Raw genomic sequence first — 26,008 nt, 5'->3', positions numbered from 1 at the left:
GGGATGTCAGCTGTGGCCCCTGAAACTGGAGCCCTGGCATCCCACTGCTGAGCCAGGAAGGAGAAACCACTGTCAGCCCTCAGGTGCTGTGGGATGGGGTGTGCTGGGGAGGGGCACTCGTGGGTCTGGTTGGGGAGTTAGGGAGATGAGGGATGATGTGGGCACTGATGGGGTCTCCTCCCACTGCAGTGGGTCCACAGGGGATGGTGCCGTGCTGGAGGAGTTCCATCCCTTTCCCCAGTTCACCCTGTCCCAGGTGCCCAGCCCAACAGGGGTAGCAGGGCTGGTAGCACCACCTCCCCTCTGGGAAACACCGGTTCCAACCACAACCAAGGACCACTGTACTCAGGACACCCAACAGCACTCCTTCCCTGGAAGGTCATCATCCTCCCAGCACGTGCCCAGCACTCAGCGTGGGCCTTGTACCCAGGAGAGACAGCAAGAGCAGCCACCAGCTCAGCACCCCCAGCAAGAAACCCAGCTTTATTTTCCCAATTCAAGGCAGGTGAGCAGGGGGTGGCACACGGGACCCCCCCCACCGCCCTAGACAAAGCGCTTGTTCTCCTCCTGGTAGTCGTAGGGGTCTCCTGCAAAGGGCAGTGGTGGCGGGTGGTTGTAGATGCCCATCAGGAAGATCCAGAGGGTTGCCAGCACCAGCGTGGGGGTAACAAAGAAGAAGCAGAGGCGGTCCAGGGTCCGGGCCACACGGTTCCAGTTGTCCTTCTCCTGGGAAGGGACCCAGAAGCTGTACAGTGGGCAACACAGCGGGCACAGGGAGAGCCTTGTGCCTCCTTGCCTGTGACCCCCACCTCGTTGTAGCTGTTTTCCTCCCGCATGTGCTTGATGATGAAATTGGCACCATCAACGACTGGCTTTATGTGCTCGTAGAGCTGCTCCTCACCCGCATCCAGTGGTGTCAAACCTGGGGGCAAGGGGGATGGGTGAGACAGGCTCCAAAGGGCTGCGGTCCCCAGACCCCCTTTGCCGTGTGTCTGCCGAGGGGCTGCGGCTCACGGGCAGGGGTGACTCGGCTGGCCAGCCCGTGCCGCTCTGACTGCTTCTCGAACATCAGCTCGCTGCGGGACTTGACGCTGAAGTACTCCTCTGCCTTGGCGATGTAGCCAGCCGAGCTGCAGCGCCGAATGCATGGGACACCCGATGGGCTCTCAGCCGGTTGTGACATGTGCAGCAGCCGAGGCAAGCTCTCCAGGAAGACCTGGAGCACGGGAGAAGGTGTCAGGCCTTCGGCCGCCTCCCTGGTACACCACCACTTTGTCCCTACCTTCTGCCCCCAACTTAGGTGTGCAGCTCCTTGGAGTAGCACAGATGGAATACCCAAACAGCATGCCAGGGCTATGCGGTCCCACTGTTCCATGCCCTCTGTGGGGTATGGTGCCATCCCTGTTCCCACCATCTCACCCACCCCAGCACAGCACCTCGCTCACCTCTTTGACCCAGTCAGACATTATATGGGTGCTGGGGGTGCGGAAATGGAAGTTGAGGACCACGACACAGATTATCACCACAGCTGTCACCAGCACCATGATGAAAAGCAGGTACCTGTGGAGGGCATGGATCTGGGACTGATGTTGCCACAGGGGCTGGGCAAAGACAGAGCTGCCCCCTGGCACTGCAGGGACCCCTCAATGTCCCCGCTGCACCCAGTGGTGCCCAGGACTCACTTTCCAATGAGGGGAACGGCAAGAGAGGTGGCAGGCAGGCGCTGGGAGATGAGCAGGAGGAAGACAGACTGGGCCAGGAGCACTGAGATCACCAGGGTCATCTTCTCACCACCTGGAGAGCAGGTGAGTTCAGGACAAACCCTGCTCCAGATTCCCTTCCCAGTGCTGGGGTTGTCCTTCTAGTGTCTCACCAGACACTGTCCCATGTGGGGTTTTCTGTTATGAGTGTACCCCGGGGTCCCACACAGGATATCCTGTGCCCCAGTGTGCCTGTGCCCAGAATGCCTGGCTGGGACAATGGGGGTGTCCCAGTAGCAGTATGTCCCTGCGCTGGGCATTGGGCTGTCCCAGGGCCTGGCGCAGGTCTGGGACACAGAAGTGCCCCATGGTGTGAACCTCATGCCAGATGCAGGTGCTGCAGGGCTCACTCACTGTCAGCGGGCAGGTAGAAGACGAGGATGACCATGAAGGCGATGAGGATGCAGGGTGTGACAATGTTGATGACATAGAAGAGTGGCTTGCGCTTGATAATGAGGTAGAAGGTGATGTCCTGGTGCTCGCTGCCCTCGGGGGGGTTGTCAGGGTGGATGTTCTTGCGGGCTGGGCGGTGGATGATTTCCCATTCCCCATTCTCTGTCAGGGCACATAGGACAGAGCATGGCATGAGGGACCCCTGCCATGCCCATCCTTACCAGACCCACCAGCTCCAGTCTGCTCATCTTGGGTGTGGGAAGCCTGATGGGATGGGTGCCAGAGTGCCAAAGCCCCAGGTACTCATGTATGCCCATGGCAGGGTACCTCAACGCCAGGCTGCTCCAAGCCCCATGCAGGGTGTCCCGCTGTCACAGAACATGGCAGAGAGCACAAGCATTACCTGTGAAGCCTTCAGGGTCAATGATGATCCACTCCACTGGGTAATTCCTGCCTGTATCTGGGTCACTGTCTTCCTTTAAGTGCATGTTGATCTCTAGAGCATTGTAAGCCAGAGAGCTGACCCATGGCAGGAGGGAACAGGTGGTGAGAGGCTGGACCTTCTTCTTGATTCCCACCACCCACCCACCCCAACCTCCAGTGTGATGGACTTGGGCCACCAAGTCACCTGCAAAATTCCCACCTTGCTGTACCCCAATGGGAGGGAAGATGCTGGCAGCAGCAGGCACTACAGGGGGCCAAGTCACCCACCCTGCTGCCTGCCCCTGCCCTGTGCCAGCCAGCCCCCCTGCACCTGAATTTGAGGGTGCAGTTTTGCCAGTCGAAGGGGAAGAATTCGACGTTGATGGGACAGGTGCTGCGGAAGATGGCAGGGGGCAGCCAGTAGACAGAGCCGGTGTTGTAGATGAGGACGTTGCAGTAGTAGGCGATCTCAAAAAGTCCATCGTTGCTGCACCGGGAGAGAGCTGAGGCTGTGGTGTGTCTGGGGCAGGGCAAACCCTGCACACACACCGGGCACAGCTCAGGGAGGCTGGGGGAGGAAACTGAGGCACGGCTCACTTGTTCTCCAGGACTATCTCAGGCAGCCATATCATGTCTGGGGGCAGGCGGAGCACCTCGATGTCCCCAAACTCAGACTTGTTCCACTGCAGGCGGTAATCAGTCCAGCCCTGGAGGCGAGGACCCCTAGGTCACCCTCTCACCATGCTGGGCCACACTGCTGCCCTCGCCTCAGACACACTGGCACGCTGTCCTTACTCACATGCTCGAGCCACACGTTGGTTGTGAGCGTCTCATCCACCTCTTTCTGCAACGGCAGTGTGGGGCAGTGAGATGCCTGGGCCATACCCAGCAGCTGCCCTTCCAGCCCAGGAACCCCAACCTTCACTAGCCAGGGTTTGGGACAGTGGCCTCAGGGTTCCTTCACCCAGGGTGGGCACTGTCCCCTGGGGCTCACCAGTGAGATGAGGTTGGAGAGAGTGAGTGCCAAGTAGACATCCACGACCTCGTCGGTGGAGACGACAGGGCGCACCTCCTTGTCATAGCCTCTCTCCTCAAAGAGGTAGTGGATGAGCCGCTCCTCCTGGTTCACACAGACCCCACCTGGGAGTGTGGGGTCAGGCAAACTGGAGGGGGCTTGGGGTTTCCTGGGCCCAGTGCCACCCCTCAGGGATGACTGGCAGGATAATGTAAGGATGGGAGCAGACCAGGACACTGCAGATTTGTGCTGCACAAGGGCATGGGCACAAAACACATGGGTATGATGGACATGCAGGGGCATGTGGGCACATGTGGGACAAGGATGTGGGCACGAGCACAAAGGTACACACACGTACAGACCCAGAACACACAGGTACATGGGACACTTGGGTACAGACAGTGGTACTGAGCACACAGGAGGACAGAGGTACAGATGGATGCAGACCCAGTACGTACAGGTACACATGGCTATAGACATGGTGTCACTGCACACAGGAACACACAGACACAAGGACTGCATGCACAGACAGACAGACAAACACAGGACTGCAGCAGGGACACAGCTCCAGATAGCACAGCCGGGACAGATGTGTAGATGCCCAGTGATGGGCCTTTGCCAGGCTATATCCAAAATGCAGCCCTGGGGACACTTGTGTCCAGCTTGAACCCTGCCACCATCACCCTCCCCAAACTCATCAAGGGGGCCCAGAACCCCCAGCAACAGGGCAAGCCCGTGCCCAAGACCCCAGGGACCCCGCTCACCCGACAGCAGCAGTGCCCCGAGCAGGGCCAGCCGCCCCAGCAGATCCCCCATGAGGTGCCCTCTCACTTTGCCAGGCCCTGGCCGCCTCCCCTCCTGGCCTGGCCGAGCGGATGTCCGGCTGCCGGCTGGAGCAGAAGATGGATGGTGCCAGGTGCTGGGGGGAAGGGTGCCAGCACCAAATAGTTGTCGCCACCCCTCCCTTCCAGCACCCCCGTGCCTGAAGGAGATGGGCAGGCACAGGTGGCTTTGCCAGCCCCACGAGTGTCAGCCTGCAACCCTGTCTCTGGGCACCCCAGCACAGCACAGGCATTGCTTTGCACAGGGAAGAAGGGGCCCTTCCCCACTGCTCAGCAGCCCCATTGATGCTACTCAGGAGCAGCAGACTCCTGAGCAGGACAGGTTGATACCCACCAGTGTTCAAAACAGAGGTGGCACCAGCCCAGGGCTCACCTCTACCTCAGGGAATACTCAGCCCCTTCACCAGCAGGTGGTTTCATGTGGGTCCTTGATGGAGTGGCACCAGAGGTGGGCAGTGGTGCTGTTCTATGGGTGCTGCAGTGGGTAGAAGGGGTGTCTGACCCTCATGGACGGAGCTGGGGAGTCTGTAACAGGCTGAACACAGCGCCAATGCCAGTGACAGGAATCAAGGCTGGGGGCATCAGCTTGGGGTACAGGGAAGTCAGGAAAGGGAATGCAGTGGGATGTTACATCCTCTATGGGAAGTCCTCCAACTGGCACCCATCTCACCATCACTGTGTGGCACAGCACTCACGTCACACTCGCTGGCTACTGGAAAATAGAGCCCTTCTTTATTGAAAAATAAACCTTTCTCTGTACAAATAAATAACAGCCCATGCTGCCAAGGTCGGGTCCCAGGGGTCATAAGCCTCAGCTGAGAAGGTCCAGGTGCCTGCCATCAACCAATTGCTCCAGGGGCACTGGGCAGCGCTGGTGGGAAGAAAGAGACTGTGGCATGATGAGGGACAAAAGGGTGGAAGATCTCGAGCTAGGGAGGAAACGGTGTTTGAAGGACATGAGAAATCCCTGCCCCATCGCCCCACCGCCGCGCTGGCATGGTGCTGCAGGGGTACCATTATGTTTTGAGTGCCTCAAGTGCCAGAGCGACGAGGCCGGGCATGCTGCGGGCCAGGGAGTCGCTCTCCAGCCCCACCAGGCCGGTGAAGGCTGTGGGGCGGCCGCCCACCGTGGCGCGCACCTGCGCCCGGTACAGCCCCTTGGCGTTTTTGGAGCCCAGGTCCACCAGGATCTGCAGGGAGATGACAGCGCTGTGAGTCTCACGGGAGCCAGGAGCATGGCGGGACAGTGACTACGGGCTGTGGGGTGGCACCACCTGGCTGCCAGGGTAGGGGGCTCAGGGCAGCCGGGTGGAGCACTCACCTCCTGGAAGGTCATGGCCAGCTCCGCCTCGGGCACTCGCAGCACCCAGGCGTACAACTCCCTCACCGCTCCCACCCGCACTGCCGACTCCTTGAGGCCAGGGCAGGCTGCAACCCGAGGACAGGCAGGAGACAGACAGAGGCAGACATCAGGGACAAATCGTGGGGGTGTCATGTTTCATCCACCCCAGGGAGGAGGACCCGTGTTCAGGGGATGCTGGGGGAGCAGGGGCAGAGGGCTCCTGAGGAGGGGGATATGGCCAAGGGCTGTCCCACTGACACAGGACAAGGAGGCCTGGGGACCGGGGTCAGGCTTGGCACTGTGCCCATGGTGGCATGTGGCATTCTGCAAAGGCTGGGAGCAGCAAGGCACTTACCTCTGCCTGTGTCTGCCTCCTCCTCTTCCACACCTGGCAGCTCTGTGGGTGCCAGCTCACGTTTCTCCCTTGGTGCAGACCCTGCCACTGAGAGAAGTGTGAAAACCATAGTGAGGGTGAGGCTGGTGGGCACTGCCCAGGTACAGAGCTAGCCAGCAAATGGACTTCCTGCTGTCCCATCACCCCCAGCCCCCCTGGACTCACAGCTCTGCCTGAGGGTCTCTGCCAGCTCTCCAGGTGCCCGACGTGACTCTGTGGCTTCAAGAGGGGTGCCAAGGTCCAGCTCTAACTGCAGCTGGGTGAGGAAGGCTCGTCCCTGTCCCACCAGTTCCTCCACCACCTCCTCGCCCTGCTCAAGGGAAGAGGGGACAGAGTGGGCAGTAGGACACCCACTGGCACTTGTGGGCATGACCAGGTGCACAGTGGCAGAACTCAGGGCACAGCTGGGCTGGTGCTAGGTGAGTCACTGGGGACATACAACATTTTTATGACTGTATTGGGTCAGATCCTAAGCTGTGGAATCAGATCCATAGCTGGCACAGCCCTGTTTGGACTGGGTTTCAGCAGGGGTGAGTGAGATGCCACCTCCAACAGAGGGGGTGATGCTACCTTCGTAGCTACCTAGGGGACAGTGGACCCAAAAGATGTCAGGAGGGGACAGTACCCCTCTGGTGGCACTGTCACCGGCAGGGTAGGGGCTCCCTCTAGCCCCTCCATCCTCACATACCTGCAGGAAGAGCCACATCTCCCTGGAGAGCTGCCTCTTGTCCAGAGTGGGTGCTGAGGTGCTGCCCACCACCATTGTCCTCAGTGCTTCTACCCAGTCCTGCAGCTGGGGCCCCACATCCTTGAAGAGCACTGCAAAGGGGGGTGGCTGTCCAGCCCCCCACCTGCAAGCACAGCACAGCAAGCTCAGGCAGGCACCTGGTGGCGCCCATCCTCTGGGCAATGCCACCTCACGCACCACCACAGGGGACGTGCCCACCAGCAGGACCTGGGTGCTCAGGACACCCTGAGGGGCCACGTCCATCTCCCTCTGAGTGCACCCTAGTTGCAGGAAGAGCAGGACCCTAATGCTTTAGGCTGCCCCCCAAAAGCCAGGTCAGTGCCCACAGATGTCTTATTTCCAAACTCTTTGGCCCCGCCATGGCCCTTCATGCCTTACTTGGTAGGGAGTCTCCAGGGTGCCTCTGCTGTAGGGCTGGGCTGGCTCCCTGCCACAGCCAGGCCTGTGGGCACAAGAAGGGGACAGGATGGACATACAGTAGGGCAGCCCCATGGGAGTGCCAGGTCAGGCTGCTGGTGTCCCAGACACTGGCATAGGGGGAACTGATGGTAGTCCAAGCAGGCAGAGGGTGGCCCAGCCCAGGAGGGTACCTGGGGCATTCCTGCGAACACGTCTGGGGAAGAGATGCCCATAGATCTTGCCCAGGAGCTGGGGCAGGGTGCGGGTGAGGAAGGAGAAGTCGAACTGATTTCGGATGAAGTCCCCAGCCCGCTGCAGGAGATCCACCAAGGTCTGGGCGTAGGAGTGCAGCTCTGTGAGTGCAACAGGAGGGTCACGGTCCCGGCACTGCGCTTGGACCCATGCCACCAGAAATGAGGTGCCTACCCCTGCCTTTGCCCCGTAATGACACCAAGGCTCACCACATCGTCTAGTCCTGGCGTGGCAGGTCTCCTCAGCTAAGCGAGCACAAGCGGCCCGACCTGGGGGAGTTCGGCAGGACCCATTGTAGAAGGAGCAGAGACGAGCACGCTCCAGTGGCTGCTGTTCAGCAGGCAGCTGGGCCAGAGCCAGCAGGTCGAAGCAGCTCGGCTCCCGGCTGCCAGGAGCAGCTGCAAGAACACCAGGGCTGCCATGAGGTGCTGAACCACCTGCTGGGGCAATGTATCCCCACAGCACCTTCAGCATCTCCATCCCCACTGGCAAAGGTGGTGGCACTCACGGTCCATCTGGAAGCTGAGCCAGTCCACGAAGGCGGCCACACGGGTGTAGACACCGGGTTTGCCCCGCTCACCACAGCCGTCACCCCACGAGGTGATGCCATAGAGAACGAAGCGGTGCGAGGAGGGGTCCTGGCATGCTAGTGGGCCCCCTGAGTCACCCTGAATGGGGGATGCCAACACACTGGTTGGAGATGGGACCCCAACCATGCTGCCAGGCTATGGTGTATGCCCAGCACCACATGCCATGTTTTGTCTGCGGCAGCCTCCCAGCCCCAAGCGTTACCTGGCAGGAGTCGATGCCTCCGGACAGGTATCCAGCACAGAACATGGTGCTGGTGAGCAGGTCTCTGCCCAGGGCACCTCGGCATGTCTCCTGGCTGAGCAGTGGCACCCGTGCTTCCATCACCACGTTGGCTGCTGGCCCCTCTGCTGAGCAAGGCACCCATTAAGGGGTCCTCCATACCAGAGCACCTCCTTCTGTTTTACATCCCTCTGCCCTGGCATGGTGCATTTGCACTGGGCACTGCAGAGTCACTGAAGGGGATGCTTAACAGATCTTGTAAGTGTTGTGGTGGCACCTACCTTCATAGAGAGACCCCCAGCCAGCAATGTAGCAGGTGGTGCCAGGGCTAGGCTCCGTAGGGCCATTGGGCAGGCACACCGGGCTGACAGTGGGTGACAAGGCCAGGGGCAGAGCCAGCTCCAGCAATGCCAGGTCCCCATGAAACGTCTTGGGGTTAAACTGAAGGAGACAGAAGGATGTTGAAGAGATGTTGCACAGGGAGGTCAGGTGGGTGCCCACATCCACTGACCTTAGGGTGAGGCAGGATGCGTCGGACAGGCACTGCCCTCTTGCCCAGGCCTGGCTTGTTGAGCTCGTGATCTCCAACCACCACTGTCCACGACAGCTCATTCTGGTTCCTGGTGGAGTGGGAGGTAGCAGATTAAGAGGGAACAATGGTGCCACCCCTTGCCCCACTCCTGCAGGGACAGCGTCCCCGCGTTACTGTATCCACCACCATACCCAGCAAAGCAGTGGGCTGCAGTGAGGACCCAGGACTGCCCCACCAGCACCCCTCCGCACATCAGCTCCCCATGGAGCCGCACTGACACCAGCCAGGGCCAAGCTCCCCGAGGGGCCACGCTGCCGCCCATGATCCGTCCTTGGGGGGCTGTGGTGTTGGCTTGGGGGACCCCGCGGTGCCCACAGCTCCCTGGGGAATAAAGGTGGGGTGAGAGGGGAGTCCTGCATCCTCACTGCTGAGACGCCCCCTCTTCCAGGTGGGCACAGCAGTGCTGGGATGGCCACGGTGGAGGGAGGGGGGTGGAGGGGTGGCAGGTGACCCCGGGGGGTCAGGCTGTGCCGGGTGCGCTGTCAAGCCTCATTGTGCTCACGGAGGCGAGCGGGCGGCAGGCCGGGGGCACCCTGCGGCCCGACAGCTGCCGACGCTAACCTCTGCCCCCCGGCCCAGCAGGCAGCCGGGGGGCCAGGGTTGCCCGCCACAGTGGTGGAGGGGTGATGCTGCTGCTCCAACTCACCTGGCATCACCACCTCTGCTGGCACATCAGGGTCCAGGGTTGAAGCTCCCATCCCTGCGGGGACATGTTGTCACGACATGTGAGGACATCCCCCCTCCCCATAGTCATCGCCATGTCCCTGCTACCCCTAATTCTCCCTGGTTCTACTCAGCACCCCCCAGATCCCCATAATCCTGAACAAGCACCCCTCTCCCACCCCTTGCCTCATTTCCCCACTGCCCCCTTTCCACCCCAAATTCTCCATCACCCCTCAAAACTCTGTCCCTCCCAATCTGTTCCATCAGTCCTAATGCTGCCATCTTCCAAACCTCCACATCTCACCCCAGATTCTTCCATCCTCTTCTATCTCCCTATCCCATCAGAATTCCCCATAATCCTACCATACCTCTCACAGCTCCCTGGTCTCCTCACCCCAACCCAGCACCTCCTGTCACCCCCAATGTCCTAACTGCCCTCCAGGCAATCTCAGGCATCTCTTGGGGAATGCCCCATTTGTTGCTGTGGGTTCTCCCCTCTCTGGAAGGAGCCAGGGGTGATGTGGATGCCCACTCACGGCACTCTTGAAGGCGGTGGTGGCAGAGCTGAGCACTGAGTGGGGTGCAGTCGTGCTGGGCTACCTCAGGTGGACATAGTTGCTGGTAGGGGGCACAGGCTTGGCTCAGTGCCCAGTTGCGGTGGAGCAGATCAGGCAGTGCCTGGGCTTCCAGCAGGTCCTGGCAGCTTGGGGGCACAGTGAGTGGCACAGGTGGTGCTGCAAGGACAGCAAGACTGTGGGCATCTTTTTGCCCTCCCTGCCCACCCCAACTCAGGTGACCCTAAGGATCCACTTTGGAACATATGGGAAAGGGGTATGATGAGGCTGTGGTGTTGGAATGTTTTTTGTGGGGTCTCCTGGGTTTTGGAATATGTTTTGGGGGAGATCTCTGGGAAGGAGACAAGGGACTGGACAATGTTTTGGATGGGGCTCCAGGTGTTGTTTAGGTAGGTTCTAGGAAGGATGGGAACTGCTTGGGTAGAATCTCTGGGTAGGGTTTTGGTGGGGTCTTTAGCTGTTAGGATATGTTTGAGGAGTCTGGGCACTGTTTTGTGCCCAGACTATGGCCTACAGGGTAAAGCTGGGGATACTGTTTGGGTTGGGTCGGGTCTTGGGGTGTCATTTTGGTAGGGTCTCTTGGAGGTGGGGTGGTTTTGTGATAGAGACCCAAAGCAGTACTTGGGTAGTCTCCAGACACAGGGGCATGTTTGTGTAGGGTCTCCTGGGCATGAGGTGGTATTTGAATAGGGACCATGGGCTCTGTTTGAGTAGAGTCTTAATGGGATGGGGCAGTGGAGGCTGAGGGGCCATGACTTACGTGGGCAGTGGTGGGTGATGTTGGCACATGGGGGGAAGAGGCAGGGGGCACAGAGCCCACAGGCCCCTCGCTGCCGCTGCTGCTCTGCCAGTGCTTGCTCCAGGGCCAGCAGTGCACTCCTCAGCGCTGCCTCCAGAACCAGCGTTCCCCGGCTCGACAGTGCTGCCAGGCAAACACAGGGCACTCAGACCCCTGGTGTCCCCGCCACTGCCCCCCACTTTTGCCCTCAGCCCACTCAGTACCCCAAAATTTCCATGGTGGGAGCCAGGTTGGGTACTACCTGTCACTTGTTAGCACTACCTTGGGTGACAGGTGTAACTGTCACTCCCTGGTGGGTACATGGCATGAGGAGACTTTGCCTGGGCCTGTGTGCGCCTACTGCACATGGAGATCCTGTGAGCACACGTATGCAAACATGAGCATGGAGAAGGGTGTGAACCTGGGCAGATATGCCCATGGGTGTGCACCTCTGTGCACATCCGTGCCCATGGCCTGGCTGCTTACTTGTGCGTGTCAGGGTTTGTGTGCAAGAGTCTGCATGTCCATGTATCCATGTCTGTGTGTCCATGTGCCTTCAGTCCTGGGTGTGCCCTGTATGCGCATGCCCATGCGTGCCTGTATCTGTGCTCACCTGTACCCACACACAGTAGCTGGCCATGCCCTGGCAGAGGGTCCCCCAGGACTGACACAGGAACCCAGGGCAGGAGGGAGTGCTGGTGGCTGTGGGACATGAACCACACTATTCCCTGCAACCCTAATGTCCTGAGTGCTACATGCACCATTTGCCACCTAGTGCAGGCATCAGGGACACAGGGCCTTTGCCAGGGACCTGGGCATCCTGCTTGCACTTCCTGAGCATAAACCCTGGAGTCCTGGCTCCTACAGCCACCCTGTTCGCAGCCAAGCCCTCCCTCAAAGACGCCCCCGTCCCCGTGCTCCACTGACCTTGCAGAACGCTGGCCGGCATGGGATACAGCCCCTGGCCCAGAGGGGCCCCCCCAACCAGATGCAGCAAAGGCAGCAGCGGCAGCAGCACAGGGGGGACCAGGCAGACGCCAAGGAGAGACACCCACGTCCTCTTCTCTCCTCGCTCCATCCCCGGGCGGGCAGAGGGGGGCAACAGGGGGGAACCCCCGAAATGCCCGAGGCGGGCAAAGAGGGATGGATATATAAGGTGCCCCCCGGGAGGTGGGAGGAGAGAGGGGCCGGGGGGGGTTGGGAGCACAAACAGGCGAGTTCATTAATGTCGCGCCAAGATGCCAGCTCGGGGCGGGGGGCGCGGGGGGGGCCCAGCCGGGGCCTCAATGCCGCCTTTGTTCGACGGGGCCTCCGGGCGGGCAGCATCAGACGGGCGCTGCGCTCCGGCGCTGCCCGCGGCCCTTGATCATTTTCACGCCAAGCCCCGGCCTCGCCACCCTCCCTCCCACGGGCCCCGGGCGGGGGTGACAGCGGGCGCGTGGGAACGCACCGGCGGCTGCGGGACGCGGGGGGCCCGGGCCGGGCGTGGGAGACCCGCTGGGGCATCAAAGGCGGGCAGCGGTCCGAGAGCGGCCGAGGCGGGGAAAGCGGGGGTTGTTAGGTTGGGGGGAGCACGGGATGCATGGTCCCTCCTCTCCGTGCCAGCACAACCCTGGCTGAACGGGTAGCCCCGGGCAGCTGTCCCGGGGGACCCCGTGTCCGGGGACCCTCCCAGCACCCCGTGTTCACACTGAGAACTGGGTTGCAGGGGAGGGGCCGTGCTCCGCGAGGATACCCGGGGCGGGGGGGTGCAGGTGGCGCCACTTAGCAGGCAGCAGCACGCCCGGGACTAGGGGGCAAGTTTGGCCTCAGGTATGAGGGGAACTACTCTCACCTGCCCAGCTGTACTTCCAATGCCTGCAGCTCAGATTGTCGCTGGTCCCACACCTTTGGGGTGCCCATGTCATCCTCCTGCTCCCACTGCCATCCTCCTGTGCACTTGGGCCCAGCCTTCACTCCTTCAGCAGGGCAGGGCACAGCTATATTCCCATCACCTCTTTGGAGAGCAGGGAGTTCCTGTTAGAGCCAGGGGTGCCTGGGTCCCCATGTTTATTCAGGAATCGTCTCAATTAGAGGACAGGGGTGTCCATATCCCCATCTCTGTCCCTGTTAGGGGACAGGTGTGACAGTCTCCATGTCGATTCGAGGGGTGCCCATGCCCCTATTTCTGTCCCTCTTAGAGGGTGGAGTGGTTCCCAAGTCCTTGTGTCCATTCGAGTGGTGCCCCTGTTAAGGAGCAAGGGTGGGTGCCTGTGTCCCCATATTCCCTGGGGGACAGAGGATGCCCGTATCCCTATCTTTTTCCTCCTTAGTGGGTATCCACAATATGGTCACTGTCCCCATTAAAGTGTCCATGTTCCTATCCCCACACCGGGGCCGAAGGGTGCCTGCGCCACCATCCTTGTCCCCATTAGGGCCCGCAGCCCCGGCCGTGTCGCTCTCCACCCCCACCCTGGCCCCGATGGTGCCAGCGGGGCTCGGACAATGCCGCTTCAGTGGCACATCAAAGGCTCGGCGCTGCCCGCGGCTGGCACGGCGACAGGCCCGCCGCAGATGAAAGCTCCGGCCCCGCCGGGCTCCCACCTCGGCTGTGGGGACACCGCGGGGGCACGCTGCGCCCCCGTCCCACGGGTGACGGAGGGGTTAGAGGGGGACACACGAACACAGCACTATCCGCCACGGTGTGACCACATGGATGTCCCTACTCGTGCCCGAAGGTCAACCGTCCGATGGACCGCGGGTGCCCAAGGCCGGTGTGAGGTTCGGCTCCGGCCCCCCCGTGTCCCCCACGTCCCGGCCCCGGTGCCGGTGCCAATCCCATTAACCTAATTGGCGAGGCGCTCGCGGCAGTGGGACCCCGGGGCCCGGGCAGATCCCAGCCCCGGCGGCGAGGAGAGGCGGGGCAGGCAGCCCCAGGGGCACCGATTGTCCGGTAATTGGCGCGGGCAGCAGAGCCCGGCCGGCACCGGCGGGGGAGTGGGCACCAGAGGGGGTCGGGGAGGACAGTACAGGGAGCCCTGGGGGGGTTCGCGGGAAGCTTGGAGGTACCAGGGTCGGCATCGGGGCGCTGGCTGCTGGGGATAGGGGCACGAGGGCTGTTTTGGGGGCTCCGGAACGAATGACGTGAGTCTCGGTATGGGATGGGGGAGTCAGTGCCCAGTGACAGAAGTAGGGAAACACAGAGAGACCAGGCGGATTCGTGGGATGGGGGTCGCTGTGGGCGTGTTGGGGTGGGACATCTTCTGGGGCTGAGGGGAGCAACCATTACCGAGGTACATTCGGGGCCGAGGGCGGGACAGCAGGCGGGCTCGGGGGCGGGACCTCCCGAGGCCTGGGTGTGGTCAGGCCGGGGGCGGGGCTCAGCGGGTCGGGCCCGGGTCGGTGGGTGGGGCGGCGGGGGCTGGGGCTGGGGCCGGGTGGGTATCGGGGCCGGCGGGAGCCGGGACCGTGCGGGGCCATGGCGAGCTCGGAGCGGAGTGCGCTGCTCACGTATCGCTTGTGCGGCGGCTCGGGCGAGGAGGAGCGGGGCCGAGCTGCCGCCGCAGCCACCCCCCGAAAGCTGCCCACCTTCCTGGGCGTCGTGGTGCCCACGCTGCTCTCCATGTTCAGTGTCGTCCTCTTCCTGCGCCTCGGTGAGTGCCGCCTATCTCTCCTCGCGGCCTCGGGCCCCTGAGGCTCACCAGCTCTGCCTTGTAGCCCCCGTTTGGGCCTTTTGTCCTCCCGGGGCCCCGTTGTCCTCCCGAGGCCCCCCTGCGCCCTGAGCACCAGTGCTCAGCCCGAGCCCTCCAGTCTTGAACCCCAGTGTCCTCCCTTTACCCTCTCGGTACTTCCCCGCAGCCTCCCAGTCTGACATTCCAGTGCTCCCCTCGAGCTCACTCAGTCTGGGTCCCCAGTGTCCTCCCAGTGCCCTCCTGAGCTTCCCTCTCTGTAGTCCCCGGTGCTTCACTGAAGTGTGCCCCAGTCAGGGGACCGTTGGCCTCTCCTGAGACCCTCATCCTGGAGTCCCAGCGTCTCCTCAGTCTCCCCCCAGGCTGGGGTCCTACGCTGTGTGTCCCCTCCTGACCCTTCCAGTCTCCCCAGAACTCCTGCTGTACCCGAAGGACATAAACTTAGTCTGAAGACCTAGTGTCCCTGGGGCAAGGATCCCTGTGCCTTCCCAGCTGCCTTCCCTAAATGGGATTCCACTGCCCTTGTTTCCCCTCCTGTCCTCAGTGCTAGGATCCAGCTGCTCCCCAGGCATCCCCCAGTACCAGACTCCCACACCCCAGTACAGCAACTCAGTTCTCTCCCAGATCTTACATGGTTTCCTGAGGGCAGGACCCTGTTGTCCCCCCTTCCTGTGCAATTTGGGTTATGAGCCTGCTACTAGGCAACCTGGGAGAATTAGGGGAGCAGGCTGGGCATGGATTGGGGGAAGTAGCAGCCCTGTGGGAGGCCCTGCGTGAGAGATGTCCCAGCCCGACCCGGGGCAGGCAGTACCCGCACGGGTCCGGGAACAGGGAAGGCTTTTCCTCTTTCACTTTCCGCCCACGAAAAGCCAAGGGCGGGAGTTGGCTGTGTGCCCGGAGGGCCCGTGGTGGGCTATGAACCCCTTCCCTACCCGGGGAGAAGAGCATGCCCACAGCTCTTCCCTTCGCTTACCCTCTGCTCACTCTCCTGTTTGGCTTCCTCGCACGGGCTCTGACCCCTAAGCGCTACCCCACGGCGGGCACCGGCCCCCACCCACCGGGGCTGTGTTAGGGCGGGGGGGCCGCCGAGCTGGAAGGGAAGTGCGGGGCGGAGGGGGAGGGAGCTGCTAGGAAGAGGAACCGTCCCACTGTGGCGGGGGCCATGGCTCCCCCTGCAGCCTCTGCTTTTCGTCCGCTTCCAACCCCTGCTGGATCGCCAGGGCGAGCAGCCCCTCCTGTTTCTCCCCACACTGCTTTCAGGGCACCCCTTTACTTCCCTCACCACCACCACCCCCCGCACTCCACTTTGGCATTTGGGCACCCTCCCGCCTTCCAGGGATTGCCGGAGGTGCCCCCGGACCCAGCCTGTCCTCACGATGACCACTGCCCCGGCCGTGCCCCAGCACCCCCCGCGCTGCTAGCGGGCACGGCTGTGGCCTGCGGTCGCCATGGGTATCTCCTTGCGGCTGCGGGCAGCCCTGTCCTGCCCACAGCGCCGGGCTTGCCTCAATACCGCCGGCAGGGCCTCGCGGGGAGCTCTGGGTGCCCTATCCCCAAAGACATACACACAACAGGGAGTGGTGGCCCAGCTGGCAGGGATGCCCTGGGCCTGCTTTTGCTTCCTGCTTTGCAGCCAGCAAAACCCTGTGGTGAGCCCCTCGGTTCCTGGTGCCCAAGGTGGGCTACAAGGCATCCCCTGCCTGCTGAGGGTAGTCCTGGTGCTCCCCTCCCCAGTGCCCTGTGGCCGGGTAGGCAGCAGAGCCCCCTGCCCTGTTTGATTGCTTTGTGGGTGTGCCTTCTAAACCGCCTGTGCTCAGGGTGTGCCCAAGCCTGATGCGAGCATAGCAGGAGGATGGAGATGCCCTAAGGCAGGGGTCACAGGAGTACTGGGTGCTGCTGCAGGTGAGAGGGAGCAGCACCCCAGGGTGGGGACATCCCCACCCTGGCAGGGAACACGGTGGCAGCATGTCTGAGAGGAGCTGTGGGCATGGGGATGGAAGCAGCCCACGTGACTTAGTGAGGTGAACTCTGGGCAATGGCTGTGCCTAAGGACCCTCTCCTGGGACTGGTCCATGCCCAGCTAAAGGGCATATTGACCTTTTGCCTGTCCTTGCCAGGGTTTGTGGTGGGCCATGCCGGGTTGTACCAAGCCCTGATCATGTTTGTGGTGGCATACTTCATCATCGGCATGACAGTGCTGTCTGTGTGTGCCATTGCCACCAATGGAGCACTAGATGCTGGAGGAGCCTACTGTATCCTTTGCTGTGGTGCTGCTGGTGCAGGGCAAGTGGGCGAAAATCGGGTGACCACCCAGTGACCTTGGGGTGCCACACAGGGGCTGGGTCCACCTTGTCCTGGGAGGAAGGAGTGGGGCCCCTCAATGGTGGTTTGGGCTGCTGACATCTTTCCTTGACTCAAGCAAGATATGATCAGCCGTGCCCTGGGCCCGGAGTTTGGGGGCAGCATTGGGATCATGTTTTTTCTAGCCAACGTGTGTGGCAGTGCCCTCTATGTGCTGGGGCTGGTGGAAGCAGTAGTGGACAGCTTTGGGATCCCCCCTGGTGAGTGATCTCATGTGTTGTGGCAGGGGACAGCAGTTCTCCCTTACCCAAGCAGCCCTAGCACCCTGCCAGGTGTGCCAAGCACTATTGCTGATGCAGCCAGCACAGCTTACCCAACCCTCTGCCTAGTGAGTTGATGCTTGTCATGCCTGGCACAATGCCAGTGGCTCTCAGCTTCTGGTGATGCCCACTCTGAACCCCACTGATCCTGTGTTGTCTCTGCCCAGGGCAAAAAGCAGGCACAGGCGTCCATGTCCTGCCCCAGAGCTACTGGTATGAGCTGCTCTACGGCACTGTCCTGTTGGCCCTCTGCCTCCTTGTATGCCTCGTGGGTGCCTCCATCTACGCCAAGGCCACCTTCCTCATCTTTCTCATCGTCGCAGGCGTTCTGGGCACCATCCTCATCAGCTTCTTTGCGACACGGCCCATCGAGGTGGCCATCTTCCTGCCCAACTCCAATGGCTCTGAGACAAGGAATGGCAGCTTCACTGGCTTCTCCCTTGCCACCCTGCGAGCCAACCTGGGGGGTGAGGAGACGCTCTCCCCACCCTGCCTGCCATACCCCTCATGACACTGGTGCCTCCACCCTGGCAGGGGCTCACTGGAGGGTGAGGGGAGCTTGTGGGCACAAAGCAAGTGCTTTGGGGTAGTTTGTCCTGTGGTTTGTGTATGGGGACATAGAGGAAAGGATATATGGTGGGGATATGGCACCCCAGGCAGCCCATCACAGCCTGTGTCTGCGTGTGCTGCAGGTGGGTACGATGTGGACTACACTACCGGGCAGATGATGAGCTTCAGCTCTGTTTTTGCAGTGATGTTCAATGGCTGCACGGGCATCATGGCAGGCTCCAACATGTCAGGTATGGACAGGGGGTGCTGGGCTAGGTGGCACAAGTTGTGGGAGCTGAGGCTGTGGGAGAACAGAGTGGTGCTTTGCCTGGGGGCCCTAATTCTGCCTGCTCCTGCTCACAGGGGACCTGAAGCACCCAAGCTATTCCATCCCACGGGGCACCATCTCTGCTGTACTCTTCACCTACCTTGTCTACAACCTGTTGGCTTTCCTCATGTGTGCCACCTGTGACAGGTATGGCACCCAATCCCATTGCCAGGGCCATCAGTGTGCTTGATGACCTGAGCCAAGGTAGGTGCCAATGTGTGTGTATCCCGCTCCAGGACCCTCCTGCAGAAAGACTACGGCTTCTTGCGTGACATCAGTATCTTCCCACCCCTGGTCACTGTGGGCATCTATGCTGCCACCCTCTCTGCGGCCATGAGCAACCTCATTGGGGCATCTCGCATCCTCTACGCCCTAGCCCGGGATGATCTGTTTGGTGAGTGCCTAGAGTGCACTGGCACCCACTGGAGCCCACTTGGCAGGTTATCCTTACCAAGTACCAGCCTTGGCACCAAGGAACCCCCTCTGTGTGTGGGTGATACTTTGTGCCTTGGTGTGTGCCCATTTGGATCACCTGTGTGCCCTGGTGTTTGCCTCCACCCCAGCACCCAAGGTGGGGACAGGACTCCTGGCTGGTGGCCAGGCTTGTGGGTGTCCACTGGAGTGTCCCAGGCCAACCTCCCCTTTCTGCCCACAGGCCGGGCACTGTCACTGGCCAAGAAGACATCTGCCAGTGGGAATCCAGTGATGGCAGTGATCCTCTCCTGGTTGGTGGTGCAGGTGAGTTTGCTGGTCATGCTCCTTTCCTAGCCTCACTGGGTGAAAGTGGGTTGGCACCTGTGCTGGGTGTTATGGAACTTGGCATGTCCCCCTGCCCATGGGTATCTCCCTCAGGCCTCCTGCCTAGATGTCCTGCAACTGTGTACTTCCCTGCCTGAGCCCATGAAGGAAGGATAAATTTCAGCAAGGGGCAGGCATTCCTGCCTGTGGTGTGCCCCAGGCTGGGCAGGGATGGCTTGGGCATGTGCTGGGGGAGCCATCCCAGGGGGGTGCATTTACCCTGTGCTCCCCTCTTCTCTCTGCAGCTAGTGCTTTTCTCTGGGAAGCTCAACACCATCGCAGGGGTTGTGACCACCTTCTTCCTGCTTGTTTATGCCACTGTCAACCTGGCTTGCCTGGCACTGGAGTGGGCATCGGCCCCAAACTTCAGGTACCAATGAGCATAGTGGAGGGAGGCTGCTCCAAGGTGCTGGGCAGACCCTTGTCTATCCATCTGTCTGCAGTTCTGCTGCCACCCGTGTGTACCCACTGCCCCTTGTGGGGCAGAGATGCTGAGCACCCTTCTGGGCATTAATGGGCGCAAATACACTTCCATCCCTGGGAAGGGAGAAGGGGACAGGTCCCAGTGTGGCACTGACTTGGCACAGTCCCTGTGTCATGGCACCGCTTTGCTGAGCGGGTAGAGATAAACCCAGGGTACCACCCACCCCCTCCCCTTAAGCTTTACAGAGGTAATTCATAGCCTGCGCCCGCCCGGCATCCCCCGGGCAGCTTGCCAGGCAGTGATGGAGCCCACTTTCCATTAGTGCTAATTAAACTAACGGAGAAAGGGGAGGGAGAGGGATCCTAGGTGGGGGGAGCAGAAAAGATCTTCCAGGAATGAGGAACGTGTGTGGCAGGCAGCCCTAGTCTGGGACATGGGCTACCCTGTCATGGGACTGGTCTGGCAGGACTGCCCAAATTTAAGGGGGAAGGGGGATGGCAGGTCAGCTGCAGGGAGCCTGATCCCCTTCCTGGGCAATGCCCACTGCCCTCAATGCAGGGTGCTGTGACTCCAAAGCTGGGAGAGTCCCCCAAAGTGGGACATAAGGCAATGTCTGACAAGGGCTGGATGGTAGTGTCACGAGGGTGCTGTGCAACAGCCCTGTTCCCAAGGGAAAGCTGATGCCTGTGCCAGTCTGGGTTTTGCCCCCATCTTGCTGCTCCCTTGACTGGGCATGGATGGGGCAGGATCAGTGCCTGGGGGGAGGCTCCTCACGATTCCCTCACTCACCCCACATCTGGAGGTGCCCATCCCCTTCTCACACCGAGGTCTTTGTCAAGCCCAGCGGAAAAGGATTTTAATTACCTTTCAGCAAAAACAACAATTAGAGAAAATAACAGCTTCCCGCCTACCCGCCTCCGCCTCCCTGTGCCAGGCTGATTGGGCACTGCAGCTGCCAGCGCTGCCACACACTGCCCAACACTGCCTGGCCCTCTGGGTGTGCCAGGGCAGTGCCAGCCCTGTAAACATCGTTGCCCCTCTTTGACAGGGGCTGCCAGCAAGCGGCTGCCCAGTGCCCAGGGAGGTGCCAACTTCCCTCTGTTCCCTGTCTTGCAGGTATCTGGGGTTCCCAACATGCTCTTGACTGGCACAGTGGGGTTCGGGGGGCGTTGCTGGTGTGACATCTTGGCACGGGTGTCCTTTTTCATGCCTGTCCTGCAGCTGGTGTGGGAACCACGCGGTAGCAGGTATCCCTTTCTCTCCAGGCCCACCTTCCGGTACTTCACCTGGCACACATGTCTGCTGGGCATCGCAGGCTGCTGTGTCATGATGTTCCTCATCAGCCCTGTGTCAGCCTCAGCAAGCCTGGGCTTCCTCCTCATACTCCTCCTTGCCCTCCACTACCTCTCACCGAGCAGCACTTGGGGCTACATCAGCCAGGCCCTCATCTTCCACCAGGTGAGTGCTGTCCTCCGTGGCTGTCCCCTTGTGGGGTGGAGGGCTGGCATCCCCAGGGGGGTGTCCCTGTGGCAGCTCTGCCCAAGGCAGTGTGTCTTCTTAGTGGCATCCCTATAGGTGGTTTGTTGAAGGAAGAAAAATTCCTCACCTGCTGCGCTCACTCCCTCCAGGTGCGGAAGTACCTGCTGATGCTGGATGTACGGAAGGACCATGTCAAGTTCTGGCGCCCGCAGATGCTGCTGATGGTGCAGAACCCTCGGGGCAGTGCCCGCCTCATTGACTTTGTCAATGACCTCAAGAAGAGTGGCCTCTATGTCTTGGGCCACGTTGAGCTGCAGGACTTGGGTGAGGATCTGCACTGTTTCTGGACTTCAGGTCCTGACTGGGCAGTATGGGCACAGCAAGGGAATGTCACCATTTGAGGCACACTTAGGCTTTACTTGCTGTGTGGGACTTAGGTGGCTTGTGTCTGTCTTGTGCCTTCTCTGCACATGTGTGCCTCAAGCTTGCACACGCGTGTGCTTGAGTGTTTGTCCCTACATATGCACGTGGGGCTCCTGCACATGTTGGTGCTGGTGTGTGCAGCTGGCCGATGCCACCCAGGCTCTTCTGGCCCCCTGTGCAGCACTGTCCCATGGCACAGGTCGGAGCCCGTGCGCACCCAGCACACGCGTGGGCACAAGAGAGCCTTGCGCATGTGTGTGCCTGTGTCCATCCTCACCTCATGCCTGTGTGTCCACCTGCTTCAGGCTGTTGCCCTTCGATGTGTGGTGGCGTGCAGATGCCTGCTCCCTGTCCTGCTTTGTGGCCATCCCTGTCCCCACCGCGGCGGATGCATGGGCTCTGCTCCCCGCCTTCCCCCCCGCCGCCGTTGCCGTGGTGACTAATGGCCTGAAACTGGGGAGGGGGGATGGGACCGCCTGGATATTTTTTGTATATTTATGTGTAATTTTACATCTCTGGCTGGAAACACCTGCTTCCACCTTCCCCATCTCATGGGTGCTGGGGTGTGCACAGGGGGTGGCACTGGTTTGGGGGCAGGATGGTGGTGTGCTGTGCTGTGGGGACACCAGGGTGAGCCCCTGGCATGGGGTACCTGACCCCCTGATGCTGCTTTTGACTCCCCACCCCAGACATGCTGCCCTCGGACCCACTGCAGCCCCAGCAGGACTCATGGCTGAGCTTGGTGGACAAACTGAATGTCAAGGCCTTCATCAGCCTCACCCTTGCGCCCTCGGTGCGGCACGGTGTCCGACAGCTCCTCTTCACCTCTGGCCTTGGTGAGTGGCTCCTGGGCTGGGTGCAGGTGAGGGTCCACCCTCCTGACCATGCAGGATGAGAAGTGTGCCAAGGGGTTCAGATGCAGATAGATGGGTGATGCCAAAGCCAAGCTGGAACTTGGTGGTGTCGGTGGTGTCAGCATTGTATGGCTTGAAGATAACCTGGATGGGCAACACCAAAGGGTTGGAAGCACCTGATAGAAGCAGTGCCAGCGCCAAGCTGGAGCTTGGAAAGGAGTTGGATGGGCTATGCCAGAGCCAAGTTTGTTCTTGGGCATCTGAGGGGTCTGGAATCACCAGGGTGAGCAATGGTAAAGCCAAGGTAGGGCTTGTTGACACCTGCAGTGCCAGGAGGACTGGTAGGGCCCTCCAGCTCTGCTCAGGGGGCTGCCATGGTCTCTCTGGCAGGCGGGATGCGTCCCAACACCTTGGTGCTGGGCTTCTATGACGATGAGGCACCACAGGACGGTCTAGCTCGGCACCCTGCCTTCACCAGTGCCCGCGAGGAGGTCCCCCTGAGCTTCCCCCCGGTGCGGGCACCCACCGCCCCCAAACTGCTGTCGCCCCGGGAGTACGTGGGCATCGTGGCCGATGCTCTGAAGATGCTTCGCAACGTCTTGCTGGCCCGGCAGCTGGAGAGCCTGGACAAGGCCTGGGAGCTGCGGCGGGCGGCCAGCCCCCCCCCCACCATCCACGTCTGGCCTGTCAACCTGCTGCGGCCCGACAGCGCCCGCTACGCCGACACCTGCAGCCTCTTCCTGCTGCAGACGGCCTGCGTCCTGAACATGGCGCGGGCCTGGCGCCGCGCCCGCCTGCGCCTCTTCCTCTGCGTGGAGGCAGGTGCCATGCCTCACGCCCAGGAGGAGAAGCTCCGGCAGCTCCTCAAGGACTTGCGCATTCAGGCCCAGATACAGTTGGTGCCATGGGACGCCGTCACTCGTCTGCACTGGCAAACCCCCCGGGGCCCCCCGGGGGGGCCGGCGCCTGCGGGAGAGGAGGAGGACGGGACGGTGAACTTCCCCGCCAACACCACCCAAGTGTCAGATGAGTACGTCTGTGCCGCTAACAGACTTGTCCTGGAGCAGAGCCCCGCGCCGGCCGTGCGCTTCCTCTACCTGCCGCGGCCACCAGCTGATACCAGCCTCTATCCTCTCTACCTGCACCAGCTGGAGCTGCTCACCCGTGGGCTGGGCCCCACTGTGCTGGTGCACGGGGTGAGTGCTGTCACCAGCACACAGCTGTAGGGCATCCCCCGGTTTCCCCTTGGCTCCCTGCACCCTCCTTCACCCAGTGCCTTCAGCAGCCTGAGCCTGGGGGTGTCCCCAGCCTCGGTGTCCCCCACCTCAGCAGGCAGGGAGGTGGTGGTGCCCCACACTGAGAGGTGGGTGGGTTGGTTTTTGAGGGGTGTCTCCTGCAGAGGATTAAAGCTGTCCTGGCAGGATCCAGGCACAGCCCTGGCACTGGCCAGGCAGCACACTGCATTCATGGTGCCTTTTCTTTGTGGTAGTGGTGGGGAATAGCGGGATCCCAGGGTGTGTCAAGCAGTGAGAGACCCAGATGGCTGCTGGGAGCCCCTTATTTGCACCCAGCACCCACCCTCCTTGTGCTTTCCTCCTCCTGCTGCCCCCAGCTGCTCCTCCGCCAGCTCCTCTGGGCTCCCAGCCAGCAGCAGGGATTGATTAAAGGCAGCCTCGACCTTGGTGCCCCAGCTCCCCGCCATCTTCCCTGCCTTTCATTAGGAAAAATTAAATGGGAAGGGGTGGGGGAGGGGAGCTTGGATGCCTGAGTTCCTTATATGAGGCTGGGGGTGAGGAGCTGGGTGCTGGCCCTAGTGGCTGTGGAGTATGGCACCCCACATCCTGCTTAGTGCTCCAGGTGCTACAGGGTGGGGGGGCACCCACATGCTTTAATCTGTGCACACACACCCCTCTATGGGGTCTGAGCCCTGGGTTTGGATAGGGAGGGGGAAAATGATTCAGGGAGGGGTGCTGACCTTCCTCTGGGACCTGTCTCATGGGGCATTGCCATCTCCCTACAGCCATCATGACCTGCATAGGGGAGCTGGCACTGCCCTCTGTCTCCTCCTGATTGATTAGAAGAGGGCAGGAAATTGCATAGGTGCTGGGTGATAAATCCATCGGGTGCCTGGCAGGGGGGTAGGATGCCTGGCTGCTGCCTGATGGATCACTTCTTATTAGCCCTGGCTCAAGGAGGAGGGGCTGCTCCAGTGAGGGGCACAAGTGTGGCAGTGCTGCCTGTACCTGATCTCTCCAAGTCTGGCACTGCCAACTGGCAGCTCTGCTCAGCTAGGGGGTGGCTGGGTGTTACTTGCAGAGGGGAAAGGGGGAGAACCCCTTTGCTCCCCACATTTTGTAGTGTGTTGTGCCCAGATTTCTGGCCAAATCCTCACCCTGGCATGTGTGCTGAGGGCTGGGGCTGGCTTTGCTTCCCCACTGTGGGAGGTAGGTGCCCCGGGGTAGGCACCGTGTGGCCCGCAGCATTTATTTACAAACAGAGAGGAGCTGGCACAGGCCAGCCGGGCACCAGCGGGACCCAGCGGCCTATAATGTTAATTATCACCACGTAATTAAAAGCCCATAAAAAGCCTCACACTTCATTAAATTAAAGCTTCCCCGCATCGTGCCGCCGGGCTCCAGCAGAGTTAACCTTGGCCATGCCAAGCACCAGCTCCACTGCAGCTGAGGACCCATGGCTGGGGCTCTATGGGACCTCCCCAGGGCACAGCACTACAGGGGCACAGCCCAACACCATTCATCACCCCTTGGACAGGCAGGAGGACAGCAGGCTGCACCCAGCGTCGCGCAGGTGATGCTGACGCCCCTGTAGCCACTGTCGCATGCGCTGCGGTGGCAAGCAGGGGGCTGGCATGGGCACACATGTGCACACCCAGCTGTGCCCATGCGGCACACATGGTGCCAACGGCAGCTCTGGCGCAGCAGCTCCAGCACAGCGCCCACGCAGTGCACACCTACACAAACAGCATTTCTTTCTCCCTCTTAACATACAGACAAACAGACACACGCCCTGCATCTTCTCCAGGCGGTGGGGAGAGCACCCAGCTACCTCCTGCCTCTGTGCCTCAGTTTCCCCGAGGGTGGGCAATGCTGGGGGGAAGAGGGGTGCATGGGGGGGAAGGGGAGGGCGGAAACCTCTGAAGTGGTGGCTTTGCACACCTTTGAGTAGCTGCGTGCCCTGCGTGCCCTGCATCTTGTGTTGGGGTCTGGGGGGGAGATAAAATGGGAGGGGGAACACCCTTCCAAAACCTGAGGAGGGGAGTGTATGCACAGGTGTGTGTGTGTACATGTGTTAAGGGAAATAGGCATGGCTTAGGAGAGTGTGTGTGTGTACGGGGGGGGGTGTTGCTGTGCGGGGTGCACAAGGGGTGCCTGCATGTGCACATACCTTGGGGTCTATATATGCCTACCCCGATGCACAGTGCACTGAAGTGCACACAGGGCTCAGAACGGGGGGTGTGTGTGAATACTGGGTGTGCAAACTGGCACACGCGTGTGCCCAGCACCCCCGGGCACTGCTGCTAAGCGGGGCCGTGGGCAGCGGCTGGCCGAGGGCCCGCAGGGGGCAGGCGTCAGTGAGTGTCCCTGTCCCGGCCCCGCGGGGGTGGGCAGCCAGCGGGGCCTCGGCTATTTCTTGGAAATTTCGCAGCATTCATTTCAGTGCAAATAAAAGCTGTCATTGCCGGAGAAATGATACTGATCGGGGTCTGAAAAGACAGCAAATTACCCGCCTGAAAATGCACCGCTGGAAAAAAATGCATATTAAACACACAAAAAGGCACTTTGCCATCAGCCGCGCTTCCCCCGCCGCTCCAGAATAACCACACTTTACATAATTCTCCCTCTCCACCTCCGAATTAA

The 26,008-nt window shown here is 61.1% G+C and overlaps 3 protein-coding genes across 5 annotated transcripts; 1 reads left to right on the top strand and 2 right to left on the bottom strand.

Moving 5' to 3' along the window:
• Positions 1-469: 469 nt before the first annotated feature.
• On the bottom strand, positions 470-4,444 carry CHRND (cholinergic receptor nicotinic delta subunit). The gene is made up of 12 exons (XM_054166797.1): positions 4,356-4,444; positions 3,571-3,716; positions 3,376-3,420; positions 3,174-3,283; positions 2,908-3,063; positions 2,557-2,672; positions 2,115-2,315; positions 1,683-1,794; positions 1,446-1,560; positions 977-1,216; positions 810-893; positions 470-726 (listed from the first exon to the last, which is right to left on the bottom strand). Exons 1-12 carry the CDS (start codon positions 4,405-4,407, stop codon positions 544-546), a joined length of 1,560 nt encoding a protein of 519 aa, XP_054022772.1. The 5' UTR covers positions 4,408-4,444; the 3' UTR covers positions 470-543.
• A 792-nt stretch (positions 4,445-5,236) lies between these two features.
• On the bottom strand, positions 5,237-12,088 carry PRSS56 (serine protease 56). Of its 3 annotated transcripts, XM_054166795.1 has the most exons (17): positions 11,914-12,088; positions 10,969-11,130; positions 10,170-10,367; positions 9,617-9,670; positions 9,102-9,291; positions 8,890-8,998; positions 8,660-8,819; positions 8,361-8,503; positions 8,077-8,236; positions 7,778-7,966; positions 7,508-7,669; positions 7,296-7,359; positions 6,858-7,020; positions 6,335-6,479; positions 6,131-6,217; positions 5,755-5,861; positions 5,388-5,623 (listed from the first exon to the last, which is right to left on the bottom strand). In XM_054166795.1, the coding sequence occupies exons 1-17, from the start codon at positions 12,062-12,064 to the stop codon at positions 5,450-5,452; spliced, it is 2,418 nt and encodes an 805-aa protein (XP_054022770.1). In that variant the 5' UTR covers positions 12,065-12,088; the 3' UTR covers positions 5,388-5,449. The 3 variants fall into 3 exon arrangements, with proteins under 3 accessions (XP_054022768.1, XP_054022769.1, XP_054022770.1); XM_054166793.1 differs by having other exon boundaries at positions 5,237-5,861; XM_054166794.1 differs by lacking the exon at positions 9,102-9,291 and having other exon boundaries at positions 5,237-5,861; positions 8,660-8,998.
• Positions 12,089-14,402: 2,314 nt separating this feature from the next.
• SLC12A9 (solute carrier family 12 member 9) lies at positions 14,403-24,892 on the top strand. Its single transcript, XM_054166512.1, has 13 exons — positions 14,403-14,618; positions 16,772-16,906; positions 17,078-17,215; positions 17,443-17,742; positions 17,968-18,075; positions 18,188-18,299; positions 18,389-18,546; positions 18,808-18,890; positions 19,196-19,320; positions 20,640-20,832; positions 21,003-21,177; positions 21,966-22,112; positions 22,521-24,892. Exons 1-13 carry the CDS (start codon positions 14,444-14,446, stop codon positions 23,354-23,356), a joined length of 2,685 nt encoding a protein of 894 aa, XP_054022487.1. The 5' UTR covers positions 14,403-14,443; the 3' UTR covers positions 23,357-24,892.
• The last annotated feature ends 1,116 nt before the right edge of the window (positions 24,893-26,008 follow it).

Source organism: Dryobates pubescens, chromosome 13 (assembly GCF_014839835.1).
Source record: "Dryobates pubescens isolate bDryPub1 chromosome 13, bDryPub1.pri, whole genome shotgun sequence".
Classification (NCBI taxonomy): Eukaryota; Metazoa; Chordata; class Aves; order Piciformes; family Picidae; genus Dryobates; species Dryobates pubescens.
The sequence above is the reverse complement of the archived record's forward strand: the minus strand, read 5'-3'. Positions and strand labels throughout refer to the sequence as shown.